The sequence below is a fragment of the Python bivittatus genome, unplaced genomic scaffold, assembly GCF_059951505.1.
Source record: "Python bivittatus isolate LINGU-HERP-01145 unplaced genomic scaffold, Pbiv_v1 ctg000840_np1212, whole genome shotgun sequence".
Lineage (NCBI taxonomy): Eukaryota > Metazoa > Chordata > Lepidosauria > Squamata > Pythonidae > Python > Python bivittatus.
In genome coordinates this window covers 10,005,949-10,031,913 of record NW_028277113.1, presented here as the reverse complement: position 1 = coordinate 10,031,913, position 25,965 = coordinate 10,005,949, and the positions used below count along the sequence as shown (strand labels likewise).

Genomic DNA, 25,965 nt, shown 5'->3' with positions numbered 1-25,965 from the left:
GTACTCTCACGAAAATAGCAATTCCCATCATATGCTTCTATGTGAATTATCACAAGGCCATATGCTTAATACTGCCCCAGCTGTCCCAAGACATTTATTTATATTAATTGGGCATATATTATCAGAGCAAGATGGTTGTTTACAATTCAACTCCACTGGATATTCATGAATTCAACTTCCATATATAGTAAACCTGCAAGAGAAAGCTACAAAAATGCTTTCTTGCTTGAAGCTTATTGCTTCAAATAATTACCACTCAATCGGCAGATTGTAGGAATCATTCAGCTTAGAACACTGGAGGATGGGCATACCAATCTAATTTCATACAGAAAGCAGCAGCACCCAATCCACAAACCACACATGAGAGTTAGATATGCTGGCTTTTCGGGGGGCATACTTATTCCTCACCCAGTGTCAGATAAGGATTAGCACTGCCCAAGTTTAAAAAAAAAAAAAAAACAGAAAAAGATCCACATATTAATTTAGATGTGTTAACTTGTTCCTTTCTAGCAAAAAAGGAAAGACTGAAATACCCCTACTTTCATTCCAACTAGCCTACTTTTATTTTCTTCCCCTTATGAAATGACCTGCAAACATCTTCTACTTTTTATAACTTACAGATATAAAATTTTGTGGGAAATTACCTGCATTAATTTCCCACCTTAAAGAAGAAATGACAAATTTCTGCTGCAAAAAGCTAATGTTTAAAATGAAACCAATCAATTCAATGAGTCTCAGAAATCATTATGTCTCTATATGAAGTTTTGCTGTCATGTTCTTGCATAGGTTTCCTGGGATATAAAAAACAGAATACCTGATCAAGTATTGTACAATGCTCTGGGTGCTGCTGAAGAGCCCAGCTTTTTCTTCTCCAGTCTGCCACACCATTATACTCAGAATGTGTTATGTCAAAACCATCCAGTGAAGAACATCTTGTATTAATAGTGCTGTTATAAAAAAAAATAACAAGAGATTGTAACTGAACACATTGCTGACCTTTCAATCACCCAAACCAGTGGTAATTTGGGCATACCCTGAGGTGATAGAGTTATTTGGAATTTTTTGTGAGTCAAGGATAGAGCATGGGACTACTGCTGCCAAGACTCTTGTTTTTTGAGTTTTTGTGGGGGTAATGACATTATTTGAGACTGAGAAAAATTGGGTCAAACAGTTTAAGAACTACTGACCTAAAGTACATTTTCATTTTCCTCTAGAAAAGAGACTGCTGCTTATCTTTAACTATAGTTCTTTGGGTGATTAACTGCACACACACAAGTTTGGACTGTGCAAATCATTATTTCAGAATGATCTTGAACTGAGATTTATTTATTTATTAAATTTATACCCTGCCCATCTCCCCCAGAGGGTGACTCTGGGCAACCCACAATTAAAATCTAAAACAGTAAAAACAATAAAAATATAAATATCCATATTAAAATTAACCAAAAACAATTCTATATAAAAAGACTATATACAATTCAAGATGATGGGGGGGGAGCAGTATTGATTATCCCACCAGCCAATTCCAACAATGCAAGCCCCCGTTAGGCCCCCAGGCCATCTGGATTTATGATGGTAGGCCTATCCTTATCTCATTCTTGTGAATAGTTGCTTCACTGCATTCCTACTAACCTATACAGATAGCCCTGAAGTATCAGCACAGGAAACACCATTCAAAAGAAAACACCTATATCAAGGAAAGGGGGATATTCTATATATGCGGATGCCCATTTGAAGAAACACAACTACAGCAGTTGTCCTATCTCATCTGTGATGCAGAGACTATAAACAGCAGTTCAACCTTTTTGGAAAGATGGCTTTTCGAAACTACCTTCAAGAGACAAATTAGGCCTCAATGTACTTTGTCTTGATTCTAATTTATGTTTTTAACTTTACATCTTTTGAAATTTTGATAGCTGCCTTGATTATCAGAATAGAATGGTGTAGTATAAATCAAATGTTTAATACAAGGTTACCAGAGTTTTCCTGCTTGCCTACAATATGAAAAGTTTGGTTCCATATGCACTAGTATTATAGTGCATGTGCTGGGTGAGAAAAAGTTCCTGTGCTGACTGTTGTTGATATCAAATATAGCTGCCATAGCCAATTGCCTGAATTATTGGCCTTATATGCTTCACCCAGTTCCAGAGCATTATTGGATATTTTATTTAATTATTTATATAATTTATGTATACCAAACAAATGTACTAAAAGCAGGAGAACCTGACAAAGTATTGGTTTCTTGTTTGAAACTAAAGCAGAGTAACATAATACTTCCAATAAGAGATTCTCTGGGTATAATTCATAGCAATTACAATGAAATTAATTGTCAATCTAAGTTTATATTCTGCAAATGCAAAGTACTCAGTTGAAAAGGATTAGGGTTAGGTTTTGTTTTTTTTAAAACAAAATAAATCTTTCAGAAATACCAGATATACGTTCAAGAAATTTAGCTGCATCTGTAACACTGCAGACAATTTTTGATATTAATTATGAAATCCAGAAAGGTTTCTGGGCTAGACAGAATAACCAGAGAGTGGTATAAAAATTTACATTTCTATGGAATAAATACCTAGGATCAAAATTATAACTCTGATATGAAATGATGGATTTAATTTCCTTGATTTTAAAGCATACTACTGGGAATATTTCTTAGCTTCAATAACTTATTGTACTGAAAACAAACTAAGTATGTTCTGTTGTGGGCTCAAATGGACTATTATTTGGCAACTATCAGGACTACATTATGAACTGAACTTCAAAACAGGACTCTCCAATTATAACTAACTTTTTAATCTGTATACCCTCAAGAAAATTTCAATATCAGATCATTTATATAATAACAATTCCCATTTTAAGAACTCACAAACGTATCCTGGTTAAGCAGGTTGTGAAAGTAACTTTAAATTCCTCTTATGAATCAAGTACCAAACATTAGTTTAAATGAAAAGGAAACATGCTGCATATATTTAACACATACCTGGCAACAGGACATTTCCCATTAAGTTTCTTATGAATCACTGGGTGCTGTATCATGTCTAGATAGAAAATAAAGTGTTATGATATTAGTTAAATATTGCATTATACTGGTTTCATTATACAGTACAAGAAAAATCCCTTCATATAAAATATTACAGAATTATGTTTTTAGTATTTTGTCATGACTGGAATACCCCAAGAAGTACTATAAAGTAATGCATTTAGCAACTTAGTAACCTACCCAATTGCTAACTAGCACTCTTTATAATTACCTATATTTATTCGGGCAACTGTAACTTTCTTGCTCACAGAATTGCAATATGGCTGAAATGAAGTAATAGATCTATCCAAGTCAGATGGCACAGTATAATCAACATTCAGTTCAAAAACTATGAATTATATAATCCTTTGGTTTTTTTTACTAATTATTTTCAGACCTGAGGATCTTCTGTTTAAAACATACATACAAGTAATCCTCAACTTACAATCATTCATTCAGTGACCACTTGAGGTTATGATGGTGCTGAAAAAATGGACTTATGACTGGTCCCTGAAGTTACAGCCGTTGCAGCACCCCTGCAGTCAAGTGATCAAAATCTGGGCACTTGGCAGCCTGCCCACACTTGCAACTGCAGGGGCACTTCAACTTCCCCACCCGCCTATCTTCCCCCATCTCTGCCCTTTTGGCTGCCCTGCACTCTGATGCCTACCTCTGCTGTTCCCTGCTGCCCACAGCTGACCCTAACTGTCTTCTTCCTCCTGCTGCTGGCCTGGGTTCCAGGCACTGGGCGAGGGTGCAGGCCTGTGATGCACACAGTGAGTGTGGCAGGTCGGTGGAGCCTTGTCAGCCAAAGGGAGGTTGCCAGGCCTGGCTGAGAAGGAGACAGTGGGATGGCAAGGCATAGAGCTCTCCGTTGCCGGGAGAGGCAAGAGAGCTGGTGGCGGCTCCTTGGGCCAAGCTTGAGACTGTGTGGAAGGTGCTGTTTGGGGTGGCGGCAGAACGGGAGGAAGCAGAGTGATGTGGGCTTCCCAGAGGTGCAGCCTGTGTTGCAAGAGCTCCTGGAAAACCAGCCTGCGGGGACGCCCATTCAGAAAGACGCTCAGGCACTGCCACATGTGCTGCAAGCACTGGGATACCTATGCAGCCAGGCTCCTCTTGCATGGCGTCTGGGGGGGCCAGTGCTCCTTCAGGACCCTGGTGGTGGCTGGTGGGTCCCTGAGCCATAAGCATGGCCAGCCAAGGCAGCATGTGACCTGCCTCAATCAAGGCTTAAAAGCCTATGCCCATGCCCTGCCCTCCTTCATGGTTGCTAGCGCTGCCTCTGCCATGCACACCAGGGGATTCCTTCGTTTTTACAAGGCTACCCGCTCCATGACCACCTCGGCCAATGGAAAGGTGAGTCACATGCTGGAGGGGAGGGCTCAGCCAATCGGAAAAAGACCTTAAAAGTATCTATACCTGTACCAAGGAAAGTTGGAAGCTACTCTTTCTTATGCCCCCCTTCCCCCTTTTTTTCCTTCCTTTTTCTTGATTTTTCTGTATTTTAACTTTTTTTTAAAAACATAATAAAATTTATAATTGATAAGGAAAAAGACCTTAGAAGTTTAACGGCCAGCTGGCCAAATCTAATGCACCAGGGGATGAAACAGGCAGTGAAACAGGAAGCATGGCTTTCCAGAGGTGCTTTTGGCACACACTCTGCAGTTCACGTTGGAAGCTGCTGGCCATTCGTGAGGCTTTGCGGGACATGCTTCCGGGTGCGAGGCTTTTCAGGAATGCTTGCAACATGAGCTGCGGTGTCCCCCCGTGCCCTTGGAAGCCCATGTCCCTCCACTTCCTCCAGTTCTGCCACCACCCCAAACCACCTCCCACAAGGTCTCCACCTTCACCCAGGGAGCTGCCACCAGCTCTCCTAACTCACCTGGCAATGGAGAGCGCCATGCCTCGCCATCCCACTGCCTCCTTCCTGGCTGGGCCTGGCAAGCTCCCTTTAGCAGACAAGGCTCCATTGCCCTGCCATGCTCACCACACACATTCCAGGGCTGCACCCTCGCCCAGCACCTGGGTCCTGGGCCAGCAGCAGGAGGAAGATGGCGAAGGTCAGCTGCGGGCAGCAAGGGGTGGCAGGGGTAGACAGCAGAGTGAAGGGCAGCCAAAAGGGCAGAGATGGGGGGGAGATAGGTGGGTTGGGGGAGTTGAAGCGAAGGTGAGTATAAGGCAGAAGTGTGAGGTCCTCAACTAATGACAGTGCTATCCTGGCCTAATGACAGCAACTAGGAGTACTGGAACTGTCGCTAAGCAGTGTGATCACGTTTCACCTAATGACTGCATCACTTAGCAATGGAAATTCCAGTGCCAATTGTGGTTGTTAAGTCGAGGACTACCTGTAAATATTCATCACACTATTCCCTTGTGGTGTAAGCAACACTATGACAAGCACAGAAAAAAAGTAAGAAGTAGCAAGCAACAGGAATTGGAAGCAGGTGATAAAAGATATGAAAAAAGAAAAAGAAATCTAACAGAGACTAACTTACACCAGTGTCATTTACTATACCTCTCCAAAGCAAAAATACATTACTAAAAGACCTCAAGATATATCTCAAAAAGAAATTCTCATTCATTCATCTTGGAACAAATGCTGACCTTCTTCCTGGCTTGAAGCTTCTGAACTATCCTCCTTGAAGTGTTCTGGCATCTTAGATGTCTTCAGGGAAGACTGGAAGTTATCTGAAAGGTAACAGCCATTGAACAATAAAATGTAATTATTTTAAAATTTTAAGTAGAACAACAAACTGGACTTACAAAAACCCGCAGAACATCAGAAGTTAGGGCAAGTGAATTCCAGCAGCTCTTGTTAGCAGTAATCAATGCCTGCTATTAGCAGTATTCAATGCAATGCTCACAGAAAAACCCTATTTATCATACTTCTAAACAGCATCCACAGACTCCCCAAATGAAATATATATACTAAAATGCTACAATGAAAAAACAGTGTATATCAGCAACAATAATTGTGGAATTGTTCCTTATAAAAAGAAAGAAAAAGTCTTTGTCAATCTCCTGTCAACTTCATAGGCATGTCTACCTAGTCTTCTCGTCTACAAAAGTGGTTTGGCAGCACCGTCTTCTGGATTTTTTCCAACTTTCTAGTCAACCTTACAGAACTGTTATTTCTCCCTAGTATCCCACTTAAGTACTAACAGGGCTGACCCTGCTTAGCGTTTTGAGATCAGACAATATCAGTTAAGTGCTGCTACAGAGTGGAGCCTTCCTAATAAATTAGCATCTAAAGCTAATAAGAAGTTGAGATATTATTATATAAGTATTACGTTAGTGTTCATTTCATATATCCTAATTTACTAATTCACTTCGCTTTCATTCAAGCTGATATACACACATTTTGGATACCATGATTAGTTGGTACCATACTTAGTTTGTAGCTTAAATTGACAGTGGATCCAGTTTAGGAAAAATAATTCACACCATCCAGTAAATTACCTAAACTACTTCTGCATCTTGTCTATATGCAGTTTTCTTCAATTACAATAGTATAAAGTTTAGGGTTGTATTTCATGGCTGTGGAAATGGGAGATAGTTTGTGCAACCAGTCATTCTCTTCCACTCCTCTTCACTGCAGATCTCTGTATCATTTCAGGCAACACAATTCCCTTCTGTTATAATCCAACATATATCTTTATTTCCTATGATATGTATAATCCAAATGCTGCACCTGACAGAAGTGTGATGCTAGGAGGATGCTTTGAAGTTCAGAGGGTAGCAGAAGGTGAAAATTATTAGTTGCATGAGCTAATTTCAACACATACAACTAAAAGTTGCCACCCATAACAGTAACTATCTTGAAACTAATATACTAAGAACACCTGATAAAAATGATCTGATCAACAACTTGATGTAACATTCAGTCCCTATAATCTTAACTGACACATGGATCAGGTATGCTGAGACACAGGAAACTTCTGTACAAGTTCTTAACAGAATAAAAAAATTGAGTTTCTTACTATGAGCATGTAAATCTTCTGAAGACAGAGTCTGAAAGAAGTTGTTTACTCTCTGATTCTGGAGGAAAGCTGGGGAAGTATTTGCAAAAAGTTGCCTAAAACATATATAGAAAAATTAATTGTATCAAGGAACACATTTAAGACTAAAATTTAACTTAGAGAACTGACACTATTCATTAAATTTCTATCACAAATAAACGAATACACAGAGAATAAAAGAAAGGAGATCTTATTCTGGGCAAAGACATGGAGGAAGGCAAACTCTGCTTCTGTAAACCAACTCTTCATCTGAATATGCACAGTAACAAGTATCTGGTGTGCGCGTGTGTCTTTAAAAAGATGAACACATATGTGCAACATACCCATTCAAGATGTTACTGGCCCTTATGTGATGGGAGGAAAAAAGCAAGCTCACTCACTAGGCATACTTGTCCTCTTTCTGGCCGTTGGGATAAATGGTTTCACATTCTTGAAATGGTGTCACTTCAGCACTTACTATTGAACAGCTTTTAATGTTTTTATGGTAAGCTGACTTGGCAAGCTTACTCTAAAAGATACATTGGTGCTTAAAAGTTTGTGAACCTTTTTGAATTTTCAATGTTCCTGCATAACTAAAACATGGTCTATTGTCCACATAAGTCCTACAACTAGATAAAAAGAACCCAATTAAACAAACTAGTCAAAATATACTTGGTTCATTTATTTATTGAGGAAAATGACCCAAAGCTACATATTTGTGTATGGCAAAAGTATGTGAACCTTTGCTTTCAGTAACAAGTGTGCACCCCCCCACCGGCCAGCAATAACTGCAACTATATGTTTCTGATAACTGTTGATCAGGCCTTGAAGGCTGATCGACTTGAAGGAATTTTAGCCCATTCCTCCTTACAGAACAGCTTCAGCTAAGGGATGCTGGTGGGCTTCCTTGCATGAACTGCCCACTTCAGGTCCTTCCACATTTCTATAGGATTAAGATCAGGACTTTGAGTTGCCCATTCCAAAACATTAACTTCTACTAAAACCATTATTTGGTTGTACAAGTTGTGTGTTCTGGGCTGTAGTCTTGCTGTATGACCCATTTTCTCTTGAGCTTCAGTTTACAGATACCCTGACATTATCCTGTAGAATTTGCTGGTACAATTCAGAATTCATACTTCCATCAATGATGGCAAGCCATCATAGTCCAGAGGCAGCAAAGTATCAGTAACCATGATACTGCTACTAGCATGTTTCATAGATGGGGCAAGATTCTCATGCTGGAATGCGGTGTTTGCCTTTTGCCAAACACAGCACTTTTCATTCAAGACAAAAAGTTCTATTTTGGTCTCATCTACTACAGAACATTCTTCCAATAGCCTTCTGGCGTATCCATGTGGTTTTTCACAAACTAAATGGGCAGCAATGTTCTTTTTGGAGAATAGTGGCTTTCTCCTTGCAACCTTGCCATGTAAACCATTGTTGTTCAGTGTTTACCTGATGGCATTCTCATGAACACTGACATTTGCCAATGCAAGAGAGGCCTTTAGTTCCTTAGACATTACCCTGGGGTTCTTTGAAACCTCCCAGAGGATTACAACCCTTGCTCTTTGTGTGATCTTGGTTGGGGAGGGTAACAATGGTGTTGAACTGCCTCCATCTGTACATGATCTGCCTGACAGTGGACTGGTGGAGTCCAAACGCTTTGGAAATAGTTCTGTAATCTTTTCCAGTTTAGTGAGTAGCAACAACTGTTTCTTGGAGGTCCTCACAAATCTGCTTTGTTCAAGCCATGACACACTTCCTCATACCTGTGTCGTGAAGATCAGACTTTGATAGTGAATACCCAGAATTCTGTTATTTAAATAAGGCAGGATCTCCCCTCCCCCCACGCACCCCTGATTATCATTCCATTGATTGAAACACCTGACCCTAATTTCCCCTTCAAATGAATTGATAATCCTAGAGGTTCACATCCTTTTGCCACACACAAATATGTAGCTTTGGATCATTTTCCTCAAATAAACAAACAAGTATAATGTTTTTTTACTCATTTATTTAATTGGGTTTTCTTTATCTAGTTTTAGGACTTGTGTGGGGAACAGATCAGATTTTAGGCCATATTTATGCAGAAATATTGAACATTCAAAAGGGTTCACAAACTTTTAAGCATCACTATATAATAAAATATTACAGAAACCATGTGAACAAAACCTAACATAGTATGATCCAAAAGACATAGTAGCTACTCAGATGTTAAATGACTCGAGCCATTTAGGCCCATAGTTTTTCTATAATGCCTATGCCTACATATGTATAATCTGGATGTTGCACCCAACATACCTATGATGCTAGCAGCATACTGCACACACAGGGACAAGAATGATCCTACACATAAGCATATTATTTTGAAGACATAGCCTCACACAATTGGGAATTTTGTAGATTTTTGTGCAGAAAGTGTTATAAGATGCTTAGGTCCTTAGTTGCAGAGTAGGGAGAAGGATTATAGCTTAACGGTACAAAATATGCTCAACATTAAAAAATTCCTATGTTCAATACACATGGCAATATCAGGAGTAGATACCCTGACACCCGCTGTATTTTAAGTAATAGTTACCATAATCCCTGGTCATTAGTCACATTGGTTGGAGCTGACAGAATTGAGAAAAATGTAGATTGCCTTTCCCTGAGGTAAATGAACTAAATCTGACACTATATAAGACAGCTGATTTCTCAGATCTCTAACTGAACAACATACATAATATAGGAAGTGATAAATTCAAGACAAATTGTGCCTTACAGTAAAGATAACTATATTCGTTGCTCAAAAGTTTTACCTTATCATAGGCTCAAAGTCTGAATGTCTCCTTTCTTCTTGTTTCTGTAATCCCTGATTTAATGCTGCTAAAATAGTCTTGTCAAATGCTTCAGAAGAAAGATCCTTTGGAAGCTGGTGAAAGGCACAGTATTAATTATTGGTAGAAAAAAGTAACATGTATCTTAAGTAAATGAGTAGATGAACCAGCAGTTTTAATTGTAAATTTAATTGGCACAATGAGAACTCCCTTCTTCATTCTAGAAATACACAGATCAACAATGATTTGAATGATTTTCATTTAAACTAACCAGTATATGCTAGTAACACAGCATGACTCCTTTCAGGTGAAGAAGCCATCACAATATGCAGAGTTTCCAGTAGTACAGTCAACTGAATTTTATTCTGTATAGTAGGATATGGAATCTTTATTCAGTGAAAGATGAAACCCACCCAGCCAGCATTCTTTAAAAAGAGGAGATGCAGTTAAAAGTCATGATGAGAATAAGCAAACAGAAGGAAAAACAGAAACAGGAAGTTTAGCAAGGCAAAGCACATTGACATTTGATATCCAAATATTTATTTGGATGAATTTAATGATTATGTTAAGAAGCCAGGGTCTAAACTCTTTTAAAAATGTAATACAGGGTCTGTCTAAAGAAAAAGAAAACTAAGTTACTAACAATAACTAGTATGAAGGTAAAAAGCCAGCAGGGGAAAGGGTGGTTCCTGGTCTTTTTTATTTATATACATATACATATACACATCTCATGTCAAATTTATGACTATCTGCCTTTGGGGCATAAGTCATGGCTTTATCCATCATGCAATGAGCTCCTGACTCTCATAAAACAAGTCCATTCCTGTTTACAACTCTTATGACTGAAAATATTTATAAGTGCCACAGAGATTGTAAATAACACCTTCAAGATGGTAGCTTTGACTTACTCTCAAGATGACAGCCTCCTTTCTACCAAGAAAAGCAAGAATCTTGGGGAGAAGGATGTCATTTGAGGATAAGAGAGATATTTCTATAGGAGGAATCCAATTTTTGGATTATAAACCTACATCTTGTACCAAGGAAACTTCTTTAGAAAGGTGGAGAGGTTTTGGTTGAAGATAATTCAGTCATTAGAAAAATAGATAAATAGATTTGTGACCTCACTTGCTAACTTACCAGACTGATGCAAATATAGTGAATGTCATGCACTGTCTAGATAAGTTGCTAGATAGTAAGCAGAAGACCTGCTCCCTTTTCCCACCACTGACATTGAAAAATATAGTCAGTCACTTCTGGAAGCCAAATCCAGGCTGCTAGGTAGCAGACTGAATTCCAGGACTGCTAAATAGCGTTCTCAGAAATGCTACTTATTCCACGTGCAGGGCCAGCTAGGCAGGCAAAGCTCTTGGATCTGCATGGGTGATGTGCTAGAGCCAGCAATATGGATTTAGATTTGTTAAGACAGCAGAACATTCTAGGACAAGCTGAACCTAATACCAAAAATATTTGAAGACAATATAGATGTTTCTATGTCAATGCTGTAAATCTCTGAGCCAAGATGATTCTAAGTAACTGATTGTAAGCAAGAACATAGTTATAATGGGTATAACAGAAATTAGGTAGAACAGAGTAGAGTCATTCCTGGATCCAACCTAACAGAAAATACATGGAAAGACACAGATGGAGGTGTTGCTCTTTATATCATGAATCTAACATACAAGAAAATATTGGGAAGCTGGATACCTTCACAGAATCACCATGGTGGCATATATTTGCTCACATGGTAAATTAAATCTAGGGATATATTATTGCCCACCTAATCAAAATGCCAAGGATGTTCCTAACATGGTGTAAGAAAATGAGAAGGAATGCAAAGGAGAAGTTGTAGTAATAGAGAACTTCAATTATTTTTACAAAGAGTTGGTACATTCATCCTCAGACCATGACAAAGAAAGCATATCTTCAGATACCCTAAATGACTGTTCCTTAGAATGGTTGGTCTTAAAATTAAACCAGATTTAATCCCAAGACTGTGACCATGATCTGGTGCAAGATGCAAGTGTTGAGGAACCAACAGGAAACAATAACCTTAATGCTAAGGCATTTAGCATCCATGCAAGTAGGAAAACTGCAGCACAGTGCAACACAGTTGCAATTTGCTACAAAAGGGTAAATGTTTTTAAAAAAGGGACTGGTGAAAGAAAAAGGCTGAAAGGAAAAGTCAAAGGGGCCAAATCTCTTTGTAATACTTGAAGATTATATCAAAATACAGTAACTGAAGCTCCAGCAAGAGGCCAAAGTGACTTTCTAGTAGTGTCCAGGAAACTCTAACTGTTAAGAAGGCTTAATATGAAGAAATGGAAAGCCTGTCCCAGTGAAAAAAGAAAAAGGAACAAAACATAAATTCTGTCAGAAGAAGTGTAAAATGACAACAGGGTACACATACACATGCACCCACAAAGAATCTGAGGACCATACAACAAAAAATATTAAGGGAATCAGTAAGAACTTTGAAAAATATATTTGAAACAGAAAACCAGCAAAGGAAGTGGCTGTGCCATTAGATGAGAGAGTAAACGGAATGCTCAAAGACAGTACAAAGACCGCAGAGAAACTGAATGAATTATCTGTAGAGTCCTTGGAGTTCTCTGAGCTTGGTTGTTTTCTTCCAGACGTTTCATTACCCAACTAGGTAACACTTTCAGTGCTAGAAGGGAGTGGGGTTTGTTCTCTGTTTATATACAGCAGCTTGCCCTGTCAGTGTTGGAGGGGGTGTGTTTTTTTTCTTGGTAGTTCCTTGATTAGGGTATTGTTTACTGCTTGACTGTTTGTCTGGTGTTAATCCCTGCTTATCTGGGTGCTGATTGCTGGTGAGGAGGTATTCTGGTCTTTTTGTTTCCTTTTTATCGTCTCTTTTGAATGGTGTGTAAATTTTGTTTATCTCTATGTGCCTGTTGATGGCTGACTTGTCTGTATACCAAGTTTCTGGGAATTCCCTCCTGTTTTTGGATTTAGTTTGGTCTAGGGTGCTGACAGGTTCCCAGTTGAAACTATGGTTAAGTCTGTCCATGTGTTGTGAGATTAAGGAGTTTTCATCATGTCTTCTGACTGCTAGTTGGTGTTCCTGGATGCCTTCTGCTAGTCTTCTGCCTGTCTGTCCTACATAGTGGCTGTTACAGTCCTTACAACTGTATGTTGTAGATGACTCCTGGGTTTTTTTTCCCCTTTGGGCTACTGGGTCTTTTGTTTTACTTAAGATGTTTTGGAAAGCTTTAGTTGGTTTGTGTGCTATGGTGATGCCATGTGATTGTATTAGTCTGTTGGTTTTTTCTGAGATGTTTCTGAGGTATGGCAGTGGTATCCTTCTCATAGCTTCTATTATTCTTTTCTATTACACACACACACTACATATATTACATATAACATATACATATTACATATATTTTCTATTGAATTATTTGCATCCATCTTTACTACAAAAAATATTGGACAGATCCCTAAGCCTATACTGAGAGGGTTAGGGATTTCAGGAGAGGGGAGACTGGAAGAACAAAAGCAAACTAAGGTAACATAGTTACCTGAATTCTAAGTCATCTTGAGAGAATACAAATAACAAACCCGCACATCCAGAGTCCATCCAAGAATTCTTAAATAATTCAAAAGTGCTGACTTCCTAGTAAAAATAAGTATCTTGGCCCTCAAACTGGGCTCAAGTGACAAAAGGACTGGAATGCAGCCAATGTGACACCAAAGAAGATCTGGGGAAATTAGAGGGCAGTCATCTTAACATCTGTTCCAGGGAGATTAGTACATGTGGTAATCCAATTAAAAAACACACACATAGAACAAGAGTTAAGTTAAATCAACATGGATTCTGACCAAGTAAATCCTGCCTCACTAGCCTTATACTGAAGAATTCTTTAAGAGTGCCAAGAGGCAAGTGGCTGGAAGTATTAATATATACTTGATTTTTTAAAAAACATATTTGACAACGTTGTTCTTCAAAGATGCTCAAGTAAATTAGCAGCCATGGAATAAGAGGACCTGTCCAATTACAGATTGTTAACTTTTTAGAAAAACAAAAAGAAGTTAAATGGTCAATTTTATTAATGGAGGGAGGTAAGAAGTAGAGTCTCAATAGTGCACATTTAACTCATTTGCCAATTGGCCCAACATGCCACTGACAGGTTATTAAAAAAAAAAAACCTCTTCAAAATCAGCACAAACACCAACCCTCATGAAATTATAGAGTTGTGTGCATAACTTGCTCAAGTGGAATCAAAATATTAGATTTGGTACTTGCACAAGGGTGAAGAAAAGGATTTCTGCAAATAGAATAATATTTGTACTGTTTGAATAATATCACTAGAAACAATTTATTGCTTCCTAAGCAATCATAACAACATGGTTAGTATTTCATAAGAAATAGTAATACCTGTGTATATTCATCTAGAAACTGAATACATGAATAATTCTTGACAGATTAGCAGATTTTCAGGTCAACTTTACATATCAAAAGTGCAATCTACCATTGTAATTTGAAGTAAAACATCATGCTATGTAGCTTTATTACACAGTCTTTTGAATACTTACTTTTAAGAGAAATTCTTGTAGTTCCTGGTGTGTTTTTGTTACACAGGATACAGAATGGTCAGACCAGATTACCTGAATAAGAAAGAAAAAAAAATTAGAGTTCAGTTTCTACAAAACTAATATATTTCATACTCAAACACTAAGTAACTAAGACAGATTTTAGAAAGAAAAAGCAAGAGAAATTAAGAAACCCCTTCTGATTCCGGTCAGTAGCTCGTTTAGTCCAGCAGTCTATTACACAAAATGACCAACCAGATACATTGAGGAAGCTCATAAACAGGGACAGGAGTGCAACACCCTTTCTCTGCTGCTGATCTCAAGCAGCTATGCTAATTTCAGAGATTATTGTTAACCTTAGGCCATGTTTGCAGAGGCAGTGAACTACATTTAAAACCCCCATGAGTTTATCTATTCTCCTTTTAGAATTATTTCTACTAGTGATCATCACTGTATCTTATGATAAAAAATTCCACAGCTTATCCATTCATTATTTACTGGTCCTAAATCTCCCCACATTTAATTTTAATGGGTAAACTTAAGACATAATATATAAATGGAACAATGGGAAAATATGTGGATGAAAGGGTTAGAATTTACACTGTGTTATAATTTGAAGGAGAATTTTTATAAAATGATGTATAGATGGTATTTGTCTCCAGAAAGATTATCAAAAATGTACAAAGGGGTTTCCCACATATGTTGGAAATATGAACAACAAGAAGAGACTTTTTATCATCTTTGGTGGACATGTAATAAGGCTAAAAAATTTTGGATCCAAATTCATATATTAATTCAGAAGATTTTGAAAGTTAATATACAGTTAAAACCAGAGACTTTCCTTCTGCAACTGATGAACAAACAACTGGAAAAAGCTCATGGATCTTTGTTTTTATATATAACTGCAGCTAGACTTTTATATGCTCAAAGGTGGAAAGATTTGACATTACCCACAATGAAGAGTGAATTGTGAAGATGATGGAGTTAGAGATGGCAAAATTGACAGCTTTGTTTAGAGAAAAAACATTGACTAACTTTAATGCCAATTGGAAGTCCCTTTTGGACTTTTTGCAGGAGACAGGAAAAAAATGAAATTATGATATATGGCTTTGTTGATTAGTTAAAATAATAGGTTATACAAAATATGTTAAGATGTAGTTTTAGAGTAAGAGGTTACTATATGATTTATCTATATCTGTTGTAAAAGAAGTCGGAAGTCATACTTTTGGTAATTTTTCCTTTCTTCCCTTTATTTTCCATCACTTTTGTATTCTTTCTTTATCTCTAACTCTCTTGTTCTCTACTTCTCTCTTTGATTATTAGTTATTGTTTGCGTTTATCTTTATGCTTTTTATAACTTAATAAAGTTCTTATTAAAAAACAAAATATGTATTGTATCATCTATTATTTGTATTTAATGTCATTATTCAGGGACATTGTTTTATTTCTATTTCCAGTTATGTGGAAAGGAAAGTGGGGAGCATGCAGGCCCAGCATTTGAACAGGCTCCTTTTTAATCATGGTGCTAAAGTATGATTTACCATTATGACTAATGCAGTGCACATACCAATATTTCAGATCCCATGTAACTTTAAACAGCATTATAGAGATATACAGCCTTCAGATAGATAACTTACTTTGAAAGTATACTCCAAATGTTTATCAGATCTTTTCCTAGGTATTCCCTTCAGCATTATTTTCTGAATGTGTACAGCTGAAAATAACCAAAACAAGACAGCGTTCAGTAATTCACAGTGCCGTTTAAGAGTTAATATAAGTTTGTCACTTGTAAGGCCATCTTGTCACTATTACTGGAAATCTAGATTTTTAATAAAATTTCAAGAGATTAATGGCACATCAGTTTGCTTTTAGCCATTCAGTTTTATAATACCATCATTATACAGTCAAACCAATGGACTATAATCAATTGTGTCCCTGCACTGATCGTCTTCCCCCCATCGTTATCCACCCCATAATTGCTCTGAGCGCGCCAAGTGTTTGAAGCCAATTTGAGCACGTGGAATGAAAGTTCTCTCATGTAAGACTAGATACAGCTACTAGATACAGTTACTAAATGTATATTGTCCCTGATATAGTTTGCACAAATTGTACAATGCAAACAAATACAAAGTACATGAATTTTACGTCTACTTCTGTCCTCCAAAAGAGTTACGGAATGCTTTACTAATCAATAGTTATTCTTGAACATTCCCACTCATTTCTCCAGGTACAAAGATGGAAGGAAACCTGGACACCTACAAACTTACCAGGCAGTGGTAGTATGCTTATCACAGCTAGTTTGCAATGATACAAAATTAAAAACAATTTTCCTAGAAGTCAAGCTTCCCAAGACATAAGATTCCATCTATATACCTTCTTGCTGTGATCTGTGAGCGGCCCCCATAAGTTTATCATGAACTGCTGCCCTTTGTTCAAGTAAACTGCTCTCACTTGTTGGCATGCAGTTATGGGAAAAGTTCTAAATTGAAGGAAAGAAAAATCAGAGTGTTACATATAAATGTGATCACTTTTAGCGATACAGAAAATCAAAATGCATTAACTCAAATAAAAGTATACTGTAATCTCAAAGTTTCAGATATTTTTCTCTCCCTACTTGCATTCCACAAAGTTAAGATGAAATAAGTTGGAATGTTGCCAAAGTCACCCAAAAGCTTTAAACTAAGTTTACAGCTTACACCATGTTCATGGCAAATTCAATACCTTTCTTTTCTACTATATTGGAAGTATATTAAAAAAGCATTTATAGAAAAAAAAATGAAAGCTTTCCTGCGCTAATCTTCAGTACTACATAAAACATACAGACAACACACCCCATATATTTTAAGCATTTTGCCTGTCTTCCTAAAAAACACCTATGAGGTTGACTTAAGGTACACAAAACTATCTTTCCCGAAGAAGCTTTTAACATTCATGGTCTACTGTAGAAACTTCACAAGGCATGTACGTCATGTTGTCATCCATTAGTCATCAGTCCATATTTATTTTTCCTTTCATTCAATTATTACTCTTAACGAGAATGGCTTGTTTAGGGAGAATGATATGGACTACAGATCTCCAAATATGTGGTGTTTCATACTACTTCATCTCGATGGTTTGTGGGTGTTGGTAGCTTTGACAGCAGCAATGCTTATCACTTCTTGTTCATGTAAGCATGTGCACAGGTGTTTTGATCTTTTAACATCTGTTAAAAGATGTTAAATTTAATTTTGCAACTTCCAAATCAAAGGTATAGGAATCCAAGTAAATCTGATAAGATCAGCCAGCTGGTACTGACACAATATATGGATTTCTTTAAAATGCTTAACAAAAATAAAAACAAATTGCATCTAGGCAATACTATAGTTCCACAAGCTACAAAAAGAAAAACGAACATGGAAAAACAATAACAAAATAAGAAAAATAGCTGATAGTTGGACATAGATTTCATCCATTAGAACAGTGTTTCATAAACCTTTTTCCCTCAGGACCCCTTCCCACTTTTAAAAATTATGGAGAACCCCAAAAGAGCTTTTGCTTGTATGGGTTACATTTAGCAATATTTACCATATTGTCAGGCCTAGCCCAAAGAACTCCTGGAGACCATGCAGGTTCAATCAGCAGCGTTTATTAGCCAGCGCCTGTTTACAGGAATCTTCTCAGACTGACCACTAGTTCCCAGTCACAGCTATTCACTATCTTCTGGAATGTTTAGGGATGCGCCAGCTTCTTCCGCTTATCTCCAGAGCGTTGCTCTGGAGACAAGAGCACCGTTTTCACCCCCCTTCCTCCATTCCAGTCCATCACACATATTAAAATTTATGCATTTGCTACTGCTACTCTTCTCATGATTGTTTGATGGGATTTTAATATTGTATTATTTTTCAACATAGGCTGGCAAATAACTTTGATTTCACAGACCTGAGGGGGTCTTGGGGGATTCCCAGGGGTCCTCAGACCATACCTTAAAAAACACTGCATTAGAATAAGGGTAAGAAATTCCCAGCCCAATGTAACCACAAAGCAATTAGAGTTGGCAAAATGAAGGTCTTTCTAGTTGTGGGTCTTTCCATCTATGACCCTGCAACAACTGAAATGTGGTCACTACGTTTCCTTAAAAAAAATGTGACTTTTGGAGAGTAAGAGGAGGAAGGGAAAGGGGAGATAAAGATTAAGTCAACCATCAACATCTAGCCACTTACACAGATCAACAGGGCATTAATAAGAATAACAAGTCTGCAAGAATGCAATAGATTTCTACTGTATTTTCCCATAAACATCTTTTCCATATTTATTCCCAAAGAGAAGGTGTGGTAATGACAATTTTGCTTTAGGGTATTTTCTAAAATAAGCCTGAGCTCTTTTTTATATTCTTACTTTATGATCAGTCTACATATGATAACTGACCAAATTTCTTAATTTCATGATCAAAAGCCCAAAAATGTCTATCTGAAGTATTTATAAGCCTGACATCATCATGCCATGGAAATGGGATACTTGAGAGACATTCTGTCTCTATCTACAAAAGGGGTAGATCTGGCCGAAGGGTGTCACCTGGCAAGGCCTAGGAACATGTCTTGTCTATAGCAGTACCTGCCCTTTGGAACATCATTCCTCTTGAGATTAGATTAGCACCAACCCTACTGGCCTTCTATAAACCCCTTAAGACTGGCTTTTCTTTCAGGTGTTGGAGTTAGGAGGTGATTTTGCTCATGAGTTATATGCATTTGTTTTTGGCTGGTTTTATACTTGGTGGCCATTTTTCTTTTTCTTTTTGCTTTCCTATGTGTTTCTATTTATTTTCTTATTGCATTGATGTTTTCAATGTATGAGCTAACCAGAATCATATTATGTGAGATGAGCAGCCATATAAAACTAATAAATAAATAACAAGCTTCTAAGACACTTATCAAATAAATGAAAAAGGGTATCGACTTTTTATTTTTATGAAAGGACACCAGATTTATTCATCGGAAATGTTACCCTGAAATGAACATGTTTCTTTAAAAGACAATGGTAATTTATGAAAGCTCTGAAAAGCAACAATAAAAATTTCCCCTATTTCCAAATGTGTAGGAATACATCAAGCTGACTTTTAGCTTTTTTTTCTTTAAAAAATATGAAATAGCAAATACACATCCACCCAACTTGTAATCAACAGATATTGAAAGCTCCCATATTTACTTTAACTACTCTACAGTATCAAAAACATAAGCAACAAAGCCATTACTAGGTTCTTCTGCATGACAGGATTAAAGTGATGTTCTACAGTGTAGTAGCCAGAAGAAAGGTATTCCAGCTTAACGATATCTTGACTACAAAAATATTCTGACCACTATTCTCCCTCAACAATAAAGCAAAATAGAGGTTCTGCTTGCATGAAAAACAAGGAGAGGAAAATACTTCCTTTGCCATTATTTCTTTCATCACCCATTAAATACTGTAGTGGCTAATCCATGCAGGATACCTTTTTCCTAAGGGGGTAATGATTAAACAGCCATTTTTGTTCCCACTGGGGAAGAGAAATGTTTAAATGGCTCTTTAGCCAAAACTCATCCTTCCTGCTGATTAGGCACTCCAGTACCTAATTTCTAGAGTTGGGTGGACACTTCACTGTAGCACATTCTAAGAGAAGACGGAAACTTTACTGCAAGGGTGCTGACTAAAGAACAGATAATGGGTAAATAGGCACCACAACATGAGTGGCAGGAGTTTCAGAAGAGAGAAGCAGGTGAACTTCAATGGAATGGAGAACTGACAGAGGACAAGCCTTCCTTTATTCGCCTCCAGTAAAACTGCCACCCATTGCAGGTTAAGTGCTGCAGCAGCTAATCTATGGGCAGGGATGCATTTTCAATATGTGTCCAGAAGGAGCACCTTTGCCCTGATGGGTGGCAGCTAAAAGAGTTGCTTCCCCTCAACTTCCCTTCCCTAGCAATACTCCAAATCCTTAGAACACATCCCAAGGAAGAACTAGAAACCAGGAGACTGTAAGTTCTCGTCCTGCCTTAGGCATGAAAGCCAGTGGGTGATCTTCAGCCAGTCACTCTCCCTCAGCCCAATTCATCTTACAAGGCTGTTATTGTGGGGAAAATAGGAGGAGGAAGGAATATTAGATATGTTTGGTGCCTTGACTTGTTAATAAAAATAATAAAGGTGGGATAAAAAAATCTAAAAAGAAACTAAAGAAATTACGAACTGAAGATGGCTCCACTAAAAGTGAGCTAACAACCATGGCGGAATGAAGAGCCAGCGAGTAGACCCGCTCTTCATAATTCCTCTATGGCCAAGGAGAGGACTTGAGATCGCTCACAAGTGCTCAGACAGTTGCTCATGGGGAGACCGCAACCCAGCACTCTCTGGCGGGTTTAGAGCTCTAGGAGACGAGGGAATAGCCATCTTGCTCAAACCACGGTTGTTGCCTTTAAGAAGGCACTGGGTTCGCATACTTCCTTTTCTAAACATTTTTGGAAATTGCTTGTTAATTGCTTTTCAGCTATTAGGAACCTCTGGATTGACAAATTTTATAGTACTGGGTGAGTTTCCTCCAATTCTTAGCAAAAGAAGTTTTAAATACAAGTTTAAGGAATTATTCTTTTGGAATAAACAGTAAAGGGGTGGTTAGAATTTTGATTTTGGAAAGTTACAGACAGACTACGGGTCCAGATAGATTTAATTGTTTGGAATTAACCGTAAGAATCCCTCCCATGGGAAAATGCTTTTGCTTTTTTAAAATTATCTTTAAAAAATTTGATAGGATGAGACCTGGAAGGCTGGACACTAGAGGGAACCAGAAGGAATTAAAGATTACAGTTAAAGTAGAAGAACACTTAAATTTGACTCACTCATACAGAATGAAGCAAAATATTTTAACATTTGACATACTGAACGATATTTTTGAACAATGGACTCAGAAGTTAATTTTAAGAGTATCTGCCTCTATAGCTAGACTGCATTTAAAAGATGTTATGGAAGAAGAACAAGTTATATCTGGCAAGATTGAGACTGATCTAAAGTGGATTTAAAAATCATAGGCTACAAGAATGACATGGAAAAAAAAAATGCTACTTTGGACATACAAAAGCAGCTGGCTGATGTCTTAATAATTAGAAGGGATATACAAATAACAAACCAAGAGAGTGACCTGGATTATTTTTCTATATTGGATTTACAAAGGAGGCTTGTTAAAGCTTTGAAGAATTTTGTGAGAAGACAAAGAAAAAATGAAAAGAAATCAAGTTCTAGGACATTATTTGAAAGGACTAAAGATCAAGATTGTTAAAAGTAAAAGGAAAGAATATAAAGTTGGTTTATTTGATCAAGGTTAAAATAGATGTTATCTCTGGTAACCTTTAATGGACTTTTGCTGATCAAGACTGAAACATCGAGCCTTTTAAGGATTTGTTTATAGATAAGAGATGGGATATGGGAAGAAGAGATCATTTATTGTATTTTAAGAGAAGGTGATAAGTTACTAAAATTGTTTATACTTGTTGTGATGAAGGAGAAAGCCATTTCTTTATATATTTATTTTCTTTTTCTTTACTATACTCTTATGCTTTCTTTCCTATTTTTCTATTTTTTCTTTTTATTCTTTTAATTTGAATATTTTTATCTTTTAAATCATAATTTTAAATAAAATTATATACATAAAAAAGAACACATCCAAAGGACAGAAGAACTGACAATTAGAGCCCCCCCCCCCTTCTGTTTCCATAACTCTAACCTTTGGCAGCCCAGAGATCTGCTGTCAGGTCTGGCAGGGTTTGTAAGAGTGATTACTGTTTTTATACACTGGGAGAGGCCTGGCAAGGTCATGCAAAAGGCAAATGGAACTGAAAATGAGTGGTCAGGGACCAGGAGGTGAGGGGGCATGCCCACAGTAACCTCAAGTGACCAAGTGGAGCAGAATGGGTCCCCACCCCTAAGCTTATTGTGGTATGAGGTGCTGAAGGTAGCATTATTCATTTTATGACCCCCATATACAGATGCTGAGACAACTCCAGATTGCAGGTCATGAGGAACAGCCCACAGAACCAGTTTCTTCCAACCAATGAATTAGGTTATTAAACAATCTAATCCTGTTTGTACATTACCTTACAAACAGGTAATGTAACCAAAGGGCTAGTTGGAGAAGAATGAGAAACAGCCTTTAGCTGATGATATTACTCTACATACTAGCCTTCCTCAAACTAGCTTCTTCTAGATATGCTGGATTACAGCTCCCATGGTCCCTTAGATAGTGCTGCTAAGATGGGAGCTGTATATCAAAGTATCTTGAGAAAAATGTGTGTGTGTATATGTGTGTGTGACATATTATGTCACGTGAGCAAGTTTTCTAAGAGTTTATTAGAGCAGGTAGAAGCAGATACTTCCTGAAAGACTCCATTCGACTACTGATTAAATCAGAGACAGAGAGGTGTGAATGCGGAAGGGATGCCCTTACCCGAGACCCATGGCAAGTGAACCCCTCCGCGTCGTCTTCATCCCGGCAGAGGGCTCTCCGCAACCGCTCCAAGTGCTCCCTGAGTGTGACCCTCTGATGGAAAGAGAAGGCAGGGTGCAGAGACGCCATGGTGAACAGGAGTAACAGCTCTTCTTGCGCCACCAGACCCAGGCCCTCCGCCGCCGCCGCCTCAGGCCCAGCTAAGGCGGCCTCCTCCTCTTCGCCTCCTTTCCTCCCCGGGCGCAAGGGCCCGAGCGATCGGCAGCTCTGCAAGATGGAGTCCACATGGGGCAGCAGGCGATGCAAGCGGCTGGCAGCCTCGCGGTTCTCGGACCCCAGGAGCGCCAAATAAACGATGAGCTTGGAGCGCACCGCGGGGTCGCGGAAGTCGCTGCCGCCGAGCGCGAGGAGAGGAGTCGCCGGAGGGGGGGAACCAGCCGCCGCAGCCCCGGGAGGAGAAGACGGCGGCGGCGGCGGCGCCGTGAGAAGCTGCTGCTGCTCTCGGCTGCCCCCGGCCGCAGCGGAATTGCTCCCCGCCGGGGCGGCGTCGGCGGTTCCCGACGCAACGCCACCGCCGTTAGCTTTGGCCTCCGAGTCTCGCAGGCAATGGTAGTCCTTTCGGGCCAGCTCTTCCAGGCAGGAGCCCAGGAAGCGCAGCTCCAACGGGTTGAGCAAGTCGAGCAGCCCTACCGCGAACTCCAGCCGCTGAGCCGAGCCCAGGGCCAGGCCGAACCACTCGTAGACTGCTTCGCGGGCCCCTCCGGCCGAGCAGCCGCAAAGGCAGCGGAGCAGCGGCGGCGAAGACCCGCCGGCCCCCGGGGCCACCATCGCCCCGGCTCCAGCCTCGCTGCGAGGCGGGTGATGGGGTAGGCCTCCGCCCCCGCAGCTGCCGTGGGCCCTCAGCGGGACTCCGGCGGCCACGGCCGCTCCCGCGTCGTCTTCCTCCGCCCTTTTACGGCTCATCGTTTGCCGTTGCTGCGGCTGCTTTACCGGCAGCTTCATCTTCAGCATCCTCGAGACGGAGGAGGCCGGGAAAGGGCGTGAATGGGGCGGGATCAGCGCCGCCACCGTGGTGGTCAAGAGCCGCCGCAGCCGCCGCCGTTCATCGCCTCCCCCCCCGCCCCCCTTCAGAGAGGAAGCCCTGATTCGAGCTGAGGAAGGGCGGCGGGAGGGGGGAACCTTGCAACGGCGCTGGCCGGAGAGGAGACGATGACGACAATGGCGGCCGCTGTTCCTGTCAGCCGCTGAAGCAGCGCGTAGAGACCTTGCGCGCGGGACTAACGAGCGAGAGGGAGGGTGGCCGGACTGCGCAGGTCCCGAACGCCGCTTCAATCCTCCTTTTGACCCGGGCGAAGAAGAGCGTGAAGGGAGGGGGCACGGGGAGAGTGGAACGGGGGGGGTCGGTCAAATAGGCAAGAGGGGACGATCGAAGTGGAACATTCCGCGCCAGCCAATCAGGGGGCAAGTTCGCCAGTTGCGTCACTTCGCGTAGTTCTGAGAGCCTTCGGGAGTTTTCGCGGCCGTGGCGGCGAGCTTCCCGCTGGCCCTAGCAAAGCACTACGCCGTCTAGTCATCTCATGTTGGTTATCGGCTGTGGCTACTGTGCAGCCTATATTCGTAACCATCATACGATTAGGGGGCAAAACTGAAATATGTTTCATAATTCATCGGTGTATTATAGAGGCTGCAGTGCTGTTCCTGCTTACTGGGAGATGGGGTGGTCGGATTTATTTATTAAATTTAAATCATACCTTTCCTCCAGACTCTCAATATAGTATATATAGCAGTCACTTTCCCCATTTTTCCCCCACAACAGTATCCCTAGGAAGTTGATCTGAGAGAGAGTGACACACCCAAACATGGATTCTATGGTTTTATCAATACAATAAGCTTGTAATTTTGAGCCTATGGATGGGTAAGCTTAATAACCAAGTTTCACTTCAAAAAAAATGGCTCATACAATTATGGATTTACAAGAAATATATATGTCATAAGTAGAAATTATTCTTCATTGCAAACACAACTTAAAACCATTTTGTTAGCAAATGTTCTGTAATGCAATGACTAGCAAAATATGGCTGGATTTACACAGCACATTATATAAAATATGGTTTGTTTGTACCTCAGCATGTCATGTACATTTTTTCAGTGTATTGTTATGGCTTAATGTCTTGTGTGAATCTAGGCAGTTGGGCTAATTCAACTAGTCGTGGTTCAAGTTAATCATGGGTTAGCTGAGTGTACAAACCAGTCAGTTTAAACATGGCAATAGCCATGTTTACACAGAGCAGCCAGGATTCTGGAAAGTTATTCCCAAAGAAACTAGGTTACCACAGGCAAAAAGCAAATTTTGGTTTGCATTTTGGGTGCCAGGATATCTCATTTAGACAACATACTAAACAAACCATTTCTAATTGGGCCAATTAGGCTAGAGAAGCCTTTTCCTGCTTGCTGCCATGCAGATCAGTTCGGTGACAACTTCCTAAATTTTTAGCCAGCATTATTCCTAGAAAGTTGCTCAATCAGACAACAAAAATAAGAGATTGTTCCTTTTTATTATGCTAATTGTGCCTCCCACATGTAAAACCTCTTCAGCAAGTCTTGCTGTATTTTCATAATGTGCTAAGCTAACTATGACTGAATTCAGAATATGCTAAACCATAAACAAGCAAATAACAATTTGGCTCAATATGTTGTCTGAAACTTGCCATTTGATGGCATGCACACACATGCTTACCTATGGTTAAATGAACCATGATGTAATTATCCCAGCAGGGTTCACACATCACATTGAATTACAAACTAGCCAAACAGGTGCTGTGTGCATCCAGCTGAAATCTTATCTTTATAATACACATGCTTTCCCACCGCCCACTCACCCCATAGAAACTCCATTGAAGAGAGGGATGGAATAATTGCAAAATGCCTTTTGGTTGTTAGCTCAAAAAATTGTCCATCTAAAACACTGTTCCTCAAGCTTATCAGCTTTAAGATGTGTGGACTTCAGTGCCCATCATGCTGGCTGGGGAATTCTGGGTATTGAAGTCTACACGTCTTAAAGTTGCTGAGGTTGAGAAACACTGATCTAAAGGACTCGAAATACTATGACATTAGCTCTCATGAGCATCATCCTTTTTT

At 39.4% G+C, this 25,965-nt stretch overlaps 1 protein-coding gene across 2 annotated transcripts in view; it reads right to left on the bottom strand.

Moving 5' to 3' along the window:
• ZCCHC2 (zinc finger CCHC-type containing 2) overlaps nucleotides 1-24,121 on the bottom strand; it is a 35,613-nt gene extending 11,492 nt beyond the window's left edge. For both annotated transcript variants that reach the window (XM_007429880.4, XM_007429879.4), the window contains exons 1-9: nucleotides 22,828-24,121; nucleotides 16,758-16,863; nucleotides 16,022-16,098; nucleotides 14,388-14,459; nucleotides 9,816-9,928; nucleotides 7,000-7,094; nucleotides 5,624-5,707; nucleotides 2,981-3,038; nucleotides 815-947 (exon numbers count right to left, since the gene is read on the bottom strand). In XM_007429880.4, the coding sequence (XP_007429942.2) occupies nucleotides 815-947; nucleotides 2,981-3,038; nucleotides 5,624-5,707; nucleotides 7,000-7,094; nucleotides 9,816-9,928; nucleotides 14,388-14,459; nucleotides 16,022-16,098; nucleotides 16,758-16,863; nucleotides 22,828-23,838 (1,749 nt within the window). In that variant the 5' untranslated portion in view covers nucleotides 23,839-24,121. The remainder of the gene's footprint in view (nucleotides 1-814; nucleotides 948-2,980; nucleotides 3,039-5,623; nucleotides 5,708-6,999; nucleotides 7,095-9,815; nucleotides 9,929-14,387; nucleotides 14,460-16,021; nucleotides 16,099-16,757; nucleotides 16,864-22,827) is intronic.
• Between the last annotated feature and the right edge of the window lie 1,844 nt (nucleotides 24,122-25,965).